Source organism: Mercenaria mercenaria, chromosome 17 (assembly GCF_021730395.1).
Source record: "Mercenaria mercenaria strain notata chromosome 17, MADL_Memer_1, whole genome shotgun sequence".
NCBI lineage: Eukaryota > Metazoa > Mollusca > Bivalvia > Venerida > Veneridae > Mercenaria > Mercenaria mercenaria.
Genome location: NC_069377.1, coordinates 29,319,885 through 29,333,938, shown reverse-complemented (window position 1 = coordinate 29,333,938; position 14,054 = coordinate 29,319,885). Strand labels below are relative to the sequence as shown.

Genomic DNA, 14,054 nt, shown 5'->3' with positions numbered 1-14,054 from the left:
AACTATTTCGAATACTGTTTACATCACAACTTGGACACAAACTCAACAGTGTTTATAGTATAACAAATAATTTCAATAAGCTAATTAATTTACGTTTTCATCTGATCTGTCCCCACAGTCATCAGCGTAGTTACATTGAAGCTGAGGATCAATACAGTATTTATTTCTGCATGCAAATTGGTTGCTGTTGCATGTTGGCTGTACTACTGGTGGCTTGCAATCGACAAATTGTACTTTATCCACCGAGATCCCACCACTGAACATTCCACCACGTCTAGCCTGAATGCCTATAGCAAATTTCTGCCTAGCACCGACGAAGACTACTGCAGGTTGCCAAAGCTGACCCTTTCCTCCAGTTGTCTCCCAAAGCTGTGTATTTCCATCGTGAGTAGAAACGTATACTATGAGTGAATCGACGGATGGTCCATCCATATAGTAAAAGAACTGAAGCTTACACTGTGGGCCTGTGCGCCCAATTATAGGCGTATACAAACTTGTTGTATCGTGGAAAGATCCCTTTGAGCTTGTAGCGAAGGCATACCATCCTGTTGGCATTCTCTGAAAAATATAAGTACGTACGGGGTCAACTTTATTAACACAATCATCTAAGCCATCATGTTTGCATTCTATGTAAAACACTTATATGACTGTATCGAATTCACCTCATGAACACAATCACTTAAACGACAGTAAAAGAGGAGAAGCAACTGAATTTCATTAATATTACTGAGGCACAAAATTTTAACCAGTATTTACTAGTCTAAAATTGATTCGAGTCGCTTTTAATGTTCCTTTAAAACAAATGAGCCGCGCCATGAGAAAACCAACATAGTGGGTTTGCGACCAGCATGGATCCAGACCAGCCTGCGCATCCGCGCAGTCTGGTCAGGCTCCATGCTGTTCGCTAACAGTTTCTCCAATTCCAATAGGCTTTAAAAGCGAACAGCATGGAGCCTGACCAGACTGCGCGGATGCGCAGGCTGGTCTGGATCCATGCTGGTCGCACACCCACTATGTTGGTTTTCCCATGGCACGGCTCAAATATTAAGTTATATCGCGCCGGAACTTAACTGCATTTGAAAATGTAGGTTGCTTCTGTTTAAGTTTTGTAAGTATAAATGAATATTCGCTTCTGCTATGTGTTTTAATAACATTTCGAATTATCGCTTCTCCTACGTCTGTGTTTGAATACATTTTGTATTTATCATTGAATAAATTCATTTGCTACTTCTGTGATAAATCACTTCTTGTCTGTATCTTTGAATAATCGCTTCTGTTACGTCGGTGTTTGATTAGATTTTGTATCAATGTTTCAGCTAGTGTACACCTTTTAATTGTTTTGTAAGTAACACTGAACTGTCACTCCTGCTACAACAAAAGTATACTTTGTGTTACGTTACCTGTGACGCATCACTCTTGGGGCTATACTGCGAGTTCATGAAGGTCTGAGCTTGTCCTAACTGCCATGTAAATGACTCATCTGGATTGGGTGCATCAGCATGTCCAATTGACCACCCACATGTTTGTCCATCTTCAAAACCACAGGTTACGCTCACTGTAATACCAGCAACATCTTTATTAACCATATCTTAATTTTATTTTGTTCAGTTGTTTTTTCACTGTAAAGCTGAGAGCATCGCTTTCTTAAAGAATATATGGTTATATTCAAGTATCTTTGACTATATTTAAATATTTTGGCTATAATCAAGTATCTCTTAATAATCTATATTGCAGTTCAAAGCCTCATTAAATGTCTTAAATGGATACTAAGGCGCTTTAAAAAATAGCTCAACAGTTAATTCATTCTGTTCCGCTACCTTAATCAAATGAATTAGAACGAGGATTTTTTGTTTTTGTTGAATTAAAATTTGCTATGGCAGTAAGCAAAGTCGCTAAAACATATAAAAAAAATTGTCCCGTCAAGACTCTTGACCATCAACTTATGTTTGCTTCTCCATGATAAAAAGGAAAAAGAGAGGAATGTGACATTTTATATGGGACATTTAAGTTGTTATCCTACCCGGCATGGGTAGGTCAGTATTAACAGGAAAATTACGTACCCATAATGCCAAAGTAAGAAAACAATATCTATTCAAACTAAACACGTCATTAAAACGTGAGAAATATCGTTTACGCACCCAACTTTCCAAAGTAAGAAAAACTTTCTTTTTAAACTAAGCACGTTAATAAAATGTGAGTAAAATTGTTTCTACAACGGTTTGAAGGATTCAATTTTCGTCAACAATTTTGCCTTTATATCCTTATATAAGTTAGAAATAGCATTATAAATCTTACCGCAGTCCTTCTCATCACTGCCGTCAGCACAGTCATTATTGAAATCACAGGCATTTATCGCATCAATGCACTTGAGGTCGCTTCTGCAGGTGAACTGGCCATTGGTACAATTACTTCCGGCCACTGTTGTAGATACTGTTGAAGGCGTTGTTATGGTTGTTGGAGGAGTTGGAAGTTGTGCCGAGGTAGGGGCTCCGCATCCAGGAGAAAATGATAAGTCATCGATAGCTACACCGCCAAGGTCAAGGTTTCCTGCCTGAGCTTCTATTATTACTTGGAAGGGTTGTGAAATCCTAAGAGGAACACTAATTCTCTGCCAATAAGCACCTTGTTCTCCAGTAACAGTGTATAGAGATTTAGTCGGGGCACCAGAATTGTACACTCTGTAATACACATTCAAGGTGTTTACATTTAGCCCATACATATACAAGTAGAATATCATTTTACAATCGTTTTGCGCTGTAGACTGGAATGTGCCAGCTAGGAGCCACGCCCTGCTGCCATAAACGTGATTTGTAGCATCTATATATAGATACTTTCCTGAACTAGTCTCTGTTGTATGATCAAACGGAGGTCCTGGGAAAAATGATATGTTTCTGTTTGAAGATGACATTATCCAATCAAATTCGTCTTCAGTTGGTTGCGTGATATCCCCAAGGTCATTTTCAAAGTTCATCTGTCTGTAGCCGTTGCAACTGACTTCATCAGAATTATCACCACAGTCATTATTCATGTCGCACTTCATATGTATCCCGACACATGCTTTATTTGCACATGTGAATTGGCTTCCGGAACATTGTGCTTGGGGTTTTGGTGGGACACAGTCAAGGAACCTGATATCATCAATTGCAGACTGTCCTTTATAGGCTCCTGATGTCTTCTGAAATGCAACGTTAAACGATCCTACATGTTTGCCAAGTCCGACGGTCACAGTTTTCCAGGCTACACCACTAATACCAAGTCTGTGCCAAAGAGGTACTGGATCGGAACCAGCTTCTTGAACTCTTAAGAACATCTGACCAACGTCCTGTCCATTGAGGTAGTATGCAAACTGTATCTTACATTCCTGACTGGCTGAATAGAGAATGGGGCTTGTCAGCTGTGCAAGTTTACCCTGAGTCTGTCCATTTGTTGTGTCTTGCACATACATGAAGAATCCGTTCATTGTTTTGCGCGTGTTGTCAATGGTTGGAGCAAATTTCATCATACCAGCTGCACTTGCAAGTGCCCCACTAGACCTTCTCCAATCAAATCCATCCATTACAACTTCAGTCCAACCACATTGGTCACTTTCGAAAGAACATGGTTGCGGACATCGAGATTCGTCAGAACCATCTGAGCAGTCGTTGATTCCATTGCAAGCATTAGTTACTGCGATGCACTGACCACTGTTGCAAGTATACTGCCCAACTGGACAAGGTTTCGGTGTTGATCCTGGTAGGTGTGATGGAGTCTGGAAGGTTGGTGGAGCGGCAGAAGTTGGTGCTCCACACCCTGGTGTAAAAGATAAATCATCTATAGCAATATCACCATTGTAACCAACACCAATTTTGCCTTCTATGATGACCTGGAAAGATGTCACGGCATTAAAAGTGACCGACTGTCTTATCCACTGATTTCCTTGTGTTCCATTTACACCCGACATAAATACCAAACCGGTATTTAGAGAAAACATGTACACATTGAGATTTCCAACGTCAGTGCCATACATATGATACCAAAATCTCATTGCACAAACTCCAACTGGCTTCTGTAAGCTGAATGAAATTCTAGCTATATCGCCTTGTTTTCTAGGCTGAGATGATTCTATGTATAGGTAATATCCACTGTCTGTACCAGTGGTATGGTCTGCTGACGGTCCGGTGCCATAAGAAGATGTTGGGCCGCGATGTCTTTGCCAATTAAACTGATCATTTGTTAACTGTTGCCAACCACAAAGGCCAAATTCAAAGTCACACATATTGTATCCGGAGCATGTCGCCCTATTTTCGTCACTTCCATCACAGCAGTCTGGCTGGAAGTCACATTTCTGTGTTTCCGGTACACAATGGCCACTAGCGCAGGTATACTGACCCATCATGCAACTGCTAGCAGTAGGTGCGGGGTATTCACAGTTTTTAAACTGCAGGTCATCTATTGCAACAAAGCCTTGCTTGTTACCGTATGCACCGAATGATGTTGTCTCTATGATGATTTGAAAGAATGCGGCACATGTAGGTAAGGACACCTGGGCAAACTGCCAAGAGTCTTGACTGGAAGTCATTTTATTACCGGATACACTCCACAACTTAATCAAGCGCAATTTCCTAAGATATACATTTATGTTTGAAAATTCATTTCCGTGAACATTGTACCAAAACGTAAAATTGCAAGTTTTTCCAGCTTGGTTATACATTGGACTAACAAGCCGTGAAACGTATCTAGAGACTGATGTTACCTGACCGGTTGTCACGGCAAATTTTCCTGAAGACGTCGATGTAGTATGATCTTGTGAAGGACCAGTGTTCTGAGTAGGGTTGCCGTTTGAGTTTACAGTCCAGTTAAAGTTGTTCTTTACATCATTTTGCCAATACTGGAATGTTCCATCTTCGAAGTTAGTAAGTACTGGACACTGACTTTCATCTGAGCCGTCATCACAATCTGACCGGAAGTTACAGAAGGCACTTGAAGGCAGACATTTTCCGCTTTTACATGGTCTTTTACCTGCACCACAGACGGATGGTGTTGTGAGAGCAACAGGAAGGGTGGCTTCTGCGGATATAATGTGACAGTCAGGAGTAAATGAGATGTCGTCAATTCCAATATCACCTTTGTAGCCATTGCCAACAATACCCTCAATGAGAACTCTGAATGGAGCTTCACTTGTGAGGGGTACATCAGCTCTTGTCCATGAATCACCCTGTTGGCCTGTCATATTCCAAGCAATGACCATTGGCCCCATTTCAAACTGCTCTGTATAGATATTCAAAGCATTTACATTTACGCCATACATATGGTAGAAAAATCTCATTCGGCACCGACCTGAATTACTTGTTTGGAAAACCGGGCTGTAGAGCATTGCCTTGTCACCATTTTTCCTCGGTGATGATGTTTCGATAAAGATGTAGTGTCCTGTAAGATTCCCGTATGTGTGGTCCAATCTTGGACCTGTCCCTACGGTTGATGTTCCACCAGACTGCCAGGACCAATTGAAGTCATCACCACTCACTTGTACCCAGTTACAAATATCAGTCTCAAAATTACATCTCTCAGTATACTTAGAACAAGCTTTTTCATCTGAATTGTCACTGCAGTCATTTGACCAATCACAAACAAGATTGTTATCTATACATGATCCTCTGGCACACGTGAACTGATTAGATTTACAAGTTCCTGTTCCTGCTGTTACGGCACAATTGTTGAACTGGACGTCATCAATAGCCATATCTCCTGTCTGTAGATGCTTGATAGCTTCAAAAACAAGCCGGTAACCTGGGGCTCTTGACTGAAGTTTCACATGAGCAACTTGCCAATTATTATTCGGCTGGTTGGCAGACCATAATAGAATTCGTCCCACAGGATTTGTGGGTTGTATATTTGGTGGAATTAAATATAGTCTAAGGAATCCCCCTAGATCTCCCTTCTTGTGGTAGGCAAACTGAATTTCACAAGTTGATGCAAGACGTCCATACACTGGAGAAACTAAATCAGCATTTCCTAAGAAGGTTCCCTTCCCTGCATCAATAAACATGTAATTTCCAACTTTACTGCTGCCATATGTGTGATCTGTGGTAGGTCCCGAAACAGGCGACGGTGTAGTGCCATTGTGTCTTTCCCAAGCATATTGTCCCGAACTCATGTCCTGCCAGCCACAGAGACCATTCTCAAAATTACACTGACCACAGTTTGATTCGTCAGATCCATCTGAGCAATAGTTTATGAAGTCACATACATTGGAAATAGGCACACACTGCAGTTTGTTTGCGCACGGTTGCTTTCCTGCACCACATGGGTTCGGAGGCGTTGGATGTGGCACTATGTCTGTAGGTACCGGTCCCGAAAATATTTTACAAGCTGGTGTAAAACTGACGTCATCTATAGCAATATCTCCGTGGTAGCTTGTACCCACTGTTGCCTCGATAACAATTTGCACTGGTTTGCTATTGTATATGGAGACCTCACTTCTCGCAAAGTAGTCTCCCACCGGACCGCGTCTTCCCCATAATCTAGTAAGTTGTCCATTGACTTCAGTTCTATAATATATCATTAAAGTAGCAACGTCTGCGCCATACATTTCGTAATAAAACCTCATTATACAGTATGGTGATTTTGATGTCGCCGAGATGAACGGACTTACAAGTCTTGCCTTCTGACCAGGCTTTCTAGGCGTTGATGTCTCAATATACAGATAGTGCCCACTAGCTCTGTTTAGAGTGTGGTCTCTAGAGGGTCCAGTTGCCAATGTGTTTGTTTGGCCTGCATGACGTGTCCAATCAAAATCATCGCGTTTGTCTTGGGTGAAGAAACAAAAACCTTGTTCAAAAGTACATTTACGGTAATTTAAGCCAGAACAGTTCTTTTCATCTGAACGATCGCCACAGTCGTCTGTGATGTCACACACTCTTGAATTACCGATACAAATCCCAGTGCCACATCTAAACTGATTTGCAGTGCATTTTGGTTGTGTTACGGGGTAACCACAGTTTTGGAAATGTATGTCATCAATTGAAATGTCCCCTCTAGTAGCATATGATCTTTTGGCGGAGATAATAACATTGAAACTGTTTCGAATTCGTCCAATATTCACAGTTCCTTTTCTCCACACATTCTTCTGATCACCAGTTAGGAAGAATACTTGAGTTTTAGAGTAACCTTGTTGAATCTGGACAGTCAATGATCCGACATTTGCACCGTACATATGATAGTAGAATACCATTTCACAAGTAGCAGAAGCCTGTTTAAGCTGTGGACTTACATACTGAGCTGTAGCAAATGCCGTGCCCTTTGCTGCATCAACATACATATAATGCCCATTTGGTCCCAAAGTAGTATGATCAATCAGAGGTCCTGTGTCATCAGTTGGAGTACCACCATTTCCCATTTTCCACTGGAAACGTGTATTATTAAGACTTGACCACTTACAAGTACCATTTTCAAAGTTACAGTTATAACCGCAAGGCTTTTCATCACTTCCATCATAACAGTCAGCAACAAGGTCACAGACCTTATTACTACTTACGCACTTGCCACCACACGAAACAGCACAAGGATTTGCTGTGGTGATCTGTTGGCCATTACAATTGCCAGGAAGTACAACAATATCGTCAATAGCTATGTCAGAATTATAAGAACTTCCTCTTATGGCCTCAAATACAATTCTATAATTTACACCTGGGTCAATGACTTGAACTTGGTCTTGTATCCAATTTGGACCTTGATTTCCAGTTTTTTTCCAAATGTTTGTTTGATTTAATCCAGTGTTATACGGCCAAACGTTTACATTAAGAGTTCCCATTCCGACTCCGTTCATATTGTACCAAAATGAGACGCACAAGGCTGTATTGTTAGCGTAAGTGCTGGACACTAACCACGCCTTATCTCCTGGTTTCCGAGGTGCAGATGCTTCAATGTACAAGTATGTTCCGTAAGCAGTTTTTAAAGTATGATCAACACTTGGTCCGGTACCAGCACTTACTGTGCTACCTTGTGTTCTTTCCCAATCAAAGTTGTCGCCACCGTTTGCATTTACCCAGTCACAGAGATCAGTCTCAAAGTTACAAGATCCTGGAGACGGACATAGTCCTGCAGAAAGATTTATGTCATCAATAGCAATGTCGCTATGGTAACCTGACCCGATCACACCTTCGAAAGTAACCTGGTATGTTGTTGTGCTAGAAATGGACACTTGAGCTTTGCGCCATTTAATTCCCTGGTTCCCAGATAATGTCCAGATAGCTTGTCCTCTATTAGATCGTACCTTTTTGTAAACATTCAAAGAACCAATCTGGTTTCCATTCATACTGTACCAGAAGGTGAGACAAGAACCAGATGTTGGATTATAAACTGGACTATCAATCCTTGCTTTGTCTCCAGGATGCTGAGGAGATGATGACTCTATGTAAATATAGTGCCCAGTGCTGGTTCCTTCAGTGTGATCTGTGCTAGGACCGGTTCCTGATGTTCCAGTATATCCAGAATGACGCGACCAATCAAACTGATCGGTAGTATCTTGAGCAAAGCCACAAAAACCTTCTTCAAAGTCGCATGTTGTTAGCGGAGGACAGTATCCAGTGTTAGAACTTAGGTCATCAATTGCAATATCGCCATCAAATCTAGTACCTGCTAACCCTTCGATAACGATCTGTGTCTGTCCTGGTTGACTAACGTACGTCTGTCCATAGTTCCATCCTAGCCCTCTGTTGCCAGACTTAGTCCAAAGAAGGGTTTTTTGTGTGCCCTTCTGTGCATAAATATTAAGAGTATTCACATTTGCACCATACATGTTATACCAAAACTTGAAACATAGACCGCCGGCACCAATGTTCTGACTTGAGCTTATCAGTCTGGCGGAACGGTTCGCAGCTTGTCCAGATACTTCAATATACATGTAGTGACCGGCATTATTTTGAAGGGTGTGGTCTGCTGTTGGTCCGGTTTTCCTTGTTGCAGTTGCTCCGGTATGTGTTGACCAATCGAAATTGTCTGTCTTGTCTTGGGCCCAGTTGCAAAGTCCTATTTCAAAAGTGCAATCTAGCGGAGAGGGTGGGTATGTAGCTGGAGAAGACCCAACAGGAAGTCTTGTAGGTGCTACTGTCACTTTCGAGCATGACGTGTGGGATATGCGTACGTCATCAATTGCAATATCTCCTGTGTAATTTCCACCTCTTACACCTTCAATAATGATTGTGTATTGGCTACTGCTAGGAACATTTGCCAAAGCATATTTCCAAACGTTTCCATGGTTGCCACTGCTTGTCCATTTAAGGGTCTTAGCTGTGCCCCTAGTTAGTTGTGTATAGACATTTAATGACCCAATGCCTGCACCGTACATATGATACCAGAATGACAAACATGCAGCAGTCTGAGGATCTTGGTAGTCACTGATAAGCCATGCTTTTTCGCCAGCCTTCCTATTTGTTCCAGAGGTCTCAATAAACATATAGTAACCCTGTGAACTTCCGAGAGTGTGATCAACTTTTGGGCCTGTTATTGCGCTTGGTGTTCCTCCATTATCCCTTTGCCAATCAAAGTCATCCGTACTTAATGCATTAGTCCACTGACAAGTGTCCATTTCAAAGTCACAGAAGTCTTGTGGTGGACACGCTCCTGAAATCATTTCCAAATCGTCTATAGCAATGTCTCCTGTGTATCCATTTCCTTTATAGCCAATAATTTCCAAAGTATATGGCTTTCCTTGCGAATTAACAGTTACTCTGCCCCTTCTCCAGACATTACCATGGTCACCACTTCTGAGCCAGATCTCCTTTACGGATGTTACGGCACCTTGATTATTCTGGTGGATAACAAGTCTTCCAATTGTAGCTCCATACATATGGTACCAGAAAGTAAAACACTGTGTAGCAATACTTGTAAAAGCTGGACTAATCAAAGAAGCTCTGTCTCCAGATCTTCTTGGAGCGGATGTTTCAATGTAAGCATAATAACCTGAATCAGAACCAAAGGTATGATCAAAAGGAGGTCCTGTGTTTCTTGATGATGTACCATTTTTTGATCTTAACCAATCAAAATTGTCTGTTTTTGACTGTGTCCAGCTGCAGAAATTGGTTTCAAAATCACAGGCAGGATCTGGAGGGCAAGGACTGGATGAAATCGAAATATCGTCAATTGCAATGTCTCCTTGGTAACCATTACCAACAATACCAACAAAATTTAAGGTGTAGTCTATTCTTGAAATCAATGTTCTTTGTCCTTTCTTCCATACATCACCCTGTGACGACGATTTTGACCAGAAAAGTGTCTTATTATACTGAGTCTGCATGTATAAATTCAAAGTGCCGATGTTTGGCCCAAACATGTGATACCAGAACGACAAACAACTTCCCGCAGCGCTGGTTGGGGAGAGTACAGGTGATGACAGCTGTGCTTGATCTCCTTTATGTCGTGGGACAGAAGTTTCTATATAGACATATGACCCTTGTCCAGAGGTATGATCTCCATGAGGTCCGGTGCCTACTGACTTGGTGCTGCCATTGTTACGAGTCCAATCAAACTGGTCACTTAGAGCATTGGTCCATGAACAGAAGTCTGTATCGAAAGTACAAGTAACTGTCGGTGGTGGGGTCCCAGGGTTACAGTTCTGGAACATTATGTCATCAACAGCAACATCTGCGGTCCTTGAAGCTGCAAAACCTTTGACTGGGAGTGCCTCAAATCTCATATGATAGCCTTTTGCCACCATACCAAACTGGCGTCCAATATAAACGGTTGCTTTATTCCATCTACTCCCTTGAGATCCGGTTGTACTCCATAATTTAGTTACCGAACCATTGATATAAGCTGTTACCGAGAGGGAGCCAGTATTTGCTCCGTAAATATTGTAATAAAAGCTCATCTGACATGTCGGGGAAGACTTCGGGAGTGCTGGACTTGAAAATATTGCCTTGTCATAGAAGACACCGTTTGATCCTTTCACTAAAGCAAAATGACCAAGTCCGGTATGGAGGGTATTATCACTGGTTGGACCTACGTTGTTAGCTGCTAGAGCCTTGGTCCATGAATAACGTCCGGCACTGATATCACGCCAATTACAAGAATCTACTTCGAATGTACATGGTCCGCAGTTTATCTCATCAGAACCGTCGAAGCAATCGTTTTTGAAGTCGCAAACACTTGACATTGGAATACACTTACTAGCTGGACACTGAAATTGTCCACCACCACATGTTGGACTTGGTGTTGTTGCCCCAGATGGGGGGACACTAAACTGTGGTGGGAAAAGAGCTGTTGATCTGATACACCCTGATGTAAATACTGTGTCATCAAGTCCTATGTCTCCGTAGAAAGAAGAACCTCGAACACCTTCAACAATTATCTCGAAAGGCTGATTGTAAATTAGCTGCAGTGATGTTCTCACCCAAACATTTGCCTGTGAGCCAGATTTACTCCAAAGTTTGGTCACTGACAGGTCCTGTTGTCTTGCATACACATTAAGGCTACCCATTGTCCTGCCGTACATGTTGTGATAAAAAGTGAAATAACAGGCAGATGTTACAGTTGTTGCTTGGTATACAGGAGATACCAGTCTGGCTGCATCCCCTTGTTTCCTTGGGGCTGAAGTTTCAATGTATATGTAATACCCAGTTACAAGTCCAGTAGTATGATCACGTGTAGGGCCTGTATTAGCAGAAGTAGTTTTACCTGCTTTTCTTCTCCAGTCAAATTGGTCTCCTTTGTCTTGAGTCCAGAAACAAAAAGAGTTTGAGAATTCACAACGAGAATACTGGGTACACTGTGTTATCCTCTCATCACTACCATCTCCACAATCATCAGTATAGTCACAGACACGATTCTTATCAATACACACATTATTGCTGCATTGAAACTGGCTTGAAGTGCATGACCCTTGCGGTTGTGGAGGTGCACAGTTTGTAAACTTGAAGTCGTCAATAGCTATATCTCCCAAAACTGAGTAACTTCTCTTAGCTTGAATAAGTAACTGGAATGGTTGATTTATGCGTCCTATATCAACTGACCCCTTTTTCCATGCATTTCCTTGATTGCCAGATAATGTCCAGATGTTTGTAATCTGTCCTCCTACCTTGCTTGAGACAGAGAGTTGTCCAATGCTTCTGCCATACATGTGGTACCAGAACGTAAACTGACAGGTTGATGCCGCCTGTTGGAGAAGTGGTGTCTGAAGTGTGGCTAAGGCGTTTGACTTTCCCTGGGTGGCATCCACGTACAAATAATAACCTCCAACACTGCCAGTGGTATGGTCAAAACGAGGACCGGTATTATTTGTCGGTGTCCCATCACTGTCAAGACTCCAATAGAAGGAACCTGCACTTACGTCTGTATTTCCGCACAGTTTATAATTCAAAGAATCGAAATTACATGTTCCACAGTTAGCCTCGTCCGCACCATTACTACAATCCTGTTTAAAGTCACACACTTTATTTGCTGGTATTGGCGTACTTCCTGTTCCTCCACAGCTAAATGTAGGGGGTGACACAGTGGCCTGAGGGCATGGTCCAACTGTCAGAGAGATATCATCGAGAGCAATATCACCTTTATAACCGTTCCCGATAACTCCTTCAATAATAACTGAAAATTGTGTTTTGGAAGAGATTGCAGCATAGCCTTGCTTCCAGCCCTGTTGTTGGTCTCCAGATAGTGTGAAGATACGATTCAGTGGACTCTGACCTAAGATCTGTTGTGTGTATATATTCAGACTGCCAATGTTGGATCCATACATGTTATACCAGAAATTCAGACAGCTGGAGGAGGTAGGGCCAAAGTATTGTGACCTAAGCCTTGCTTTGTCACCAGTCTTTCGTGGAGATGAAGACTCAATGTAGATATAATAACCTGAAATACAGAGACATCGCAGTATTTACATATGACTTTTGAAAGATTTTTCTTCCAACAACGAGAATATGTGCAACACAACTAAGCAAGGTGCATTGAAATTCTAAGATAATCAGATTTCAAAGAGTAAACAAAATTAAGCTGGGCCTATTGGCTTTTCAAAGTTCACTTGGATTAGCCAAAGAGGTCTAAATCAAGGCTGGTTTTGCTTAACTTTTTTTTATGGGTGGATGTATTTTTGTTATTTTAGTACTGAAAAAATGAGACGAATGGTTGTATTTGGTGAAGTAAAACTTGCATAGTTTTAGTGTGAGCAATAATACCAGGCCAAAGCAGTCTGATTATGATCTGAATAATTATGCAGCAAGGAAATATGACAGGACAAATCTCCCTTAGACGATATATGACCCCTTCTTTTCTCCTCATTCAATGTCAGTTTAAGAACAATTTTTCAAAATAAGGAAAGGATTTGTGCTCTGAAATTGGTCTAGCTTTGAACGACAGTTGTATGGAAATTGTCCACTTTACATAGAATATATACTGTAAACCTAGAAATGTTCGCGGACACTATATTTTGCGTTTTTCAAAACATGGAGATCGATTTTCGCGGATACTAATATTCGCGGAATCATATTCATCGCGAATCCCGCGAAAATGAAGTCGCAAGTGAACATATTTATTATTTAGTATACTAAGGTAGGTATCACTGTATAGTTGCATTTACAGTATTTTCGGAAACGTTCAGTTTCATTGTACCCTTCAATTATAAATGCACCCTAATCCATATCAACGGTAATTCACACCCCAAAATATTGACAGTCAGTAAATTGCTGTTATTACACTGTCATTTGTTTGCCATTTAAATAGGCTATTAATCCACACTTAGCAGAAATAGACACAATATTTTACTTACAAAAAATATAACGTATTGACTGCCGACTGCAAATTACATGTAAAGGTCGTTCGACAGATGCATATTGTTTTGTTTTTATCCCCTGTTTGCCTGACGGATCGATATTGAAAAGGCTGTTGCTTCATACATATTAAGTAACTTGTCAATCAATTGAAATAATGTGGATTTGTGCACTCATGTTATACAATTATATGGTACTAGAATATGAGTTATTAATATCCAGGTATGTGTAAACACAGAACCATTTCACAGCGATCTATTTAAACTGAAGCTACAATCTTTCGCGTTTTTATTAGATCAAAGTTTTTCGCGGCTATTT

At 41.2% G+C, this 14,054-nt stretch overlaps 1 protein-coding gene across 1 annotated transcript in view; it reads right to left on the bottom strand.

The window, feature by feature from the left end:
- LOC123535848 (MAM and LDL-receptor class A domain-containing protein 2-like) overlaps nucleotides 1-14,054 on the bottom strand; it is a 165,256-nt gene that overhangs the window by 11,537 nt on the left and 139,665 nt on the right. Inside the window, exons 148-150 of the mRNA XM_053527737.1 lie at nucleotides 2,296-12,822; nucleotides 1,401-1,555; nucleotides 94-558 (exon numbers count right to left, since the gene is read on the bottom strand). Of these exons, the coding sequence (XP_053383712.1) occupies nucleotides 94-558; nucleotides 1,401-1,555; nucleotides 2,296-12,822 (11,147 nt within the window). The remainder of the gene's footprint in view (nucleotides 1-93; nucleotides 559-1,400; nucleotides 1,556-2,295; nucleotides 12,823-14,054) is intronic.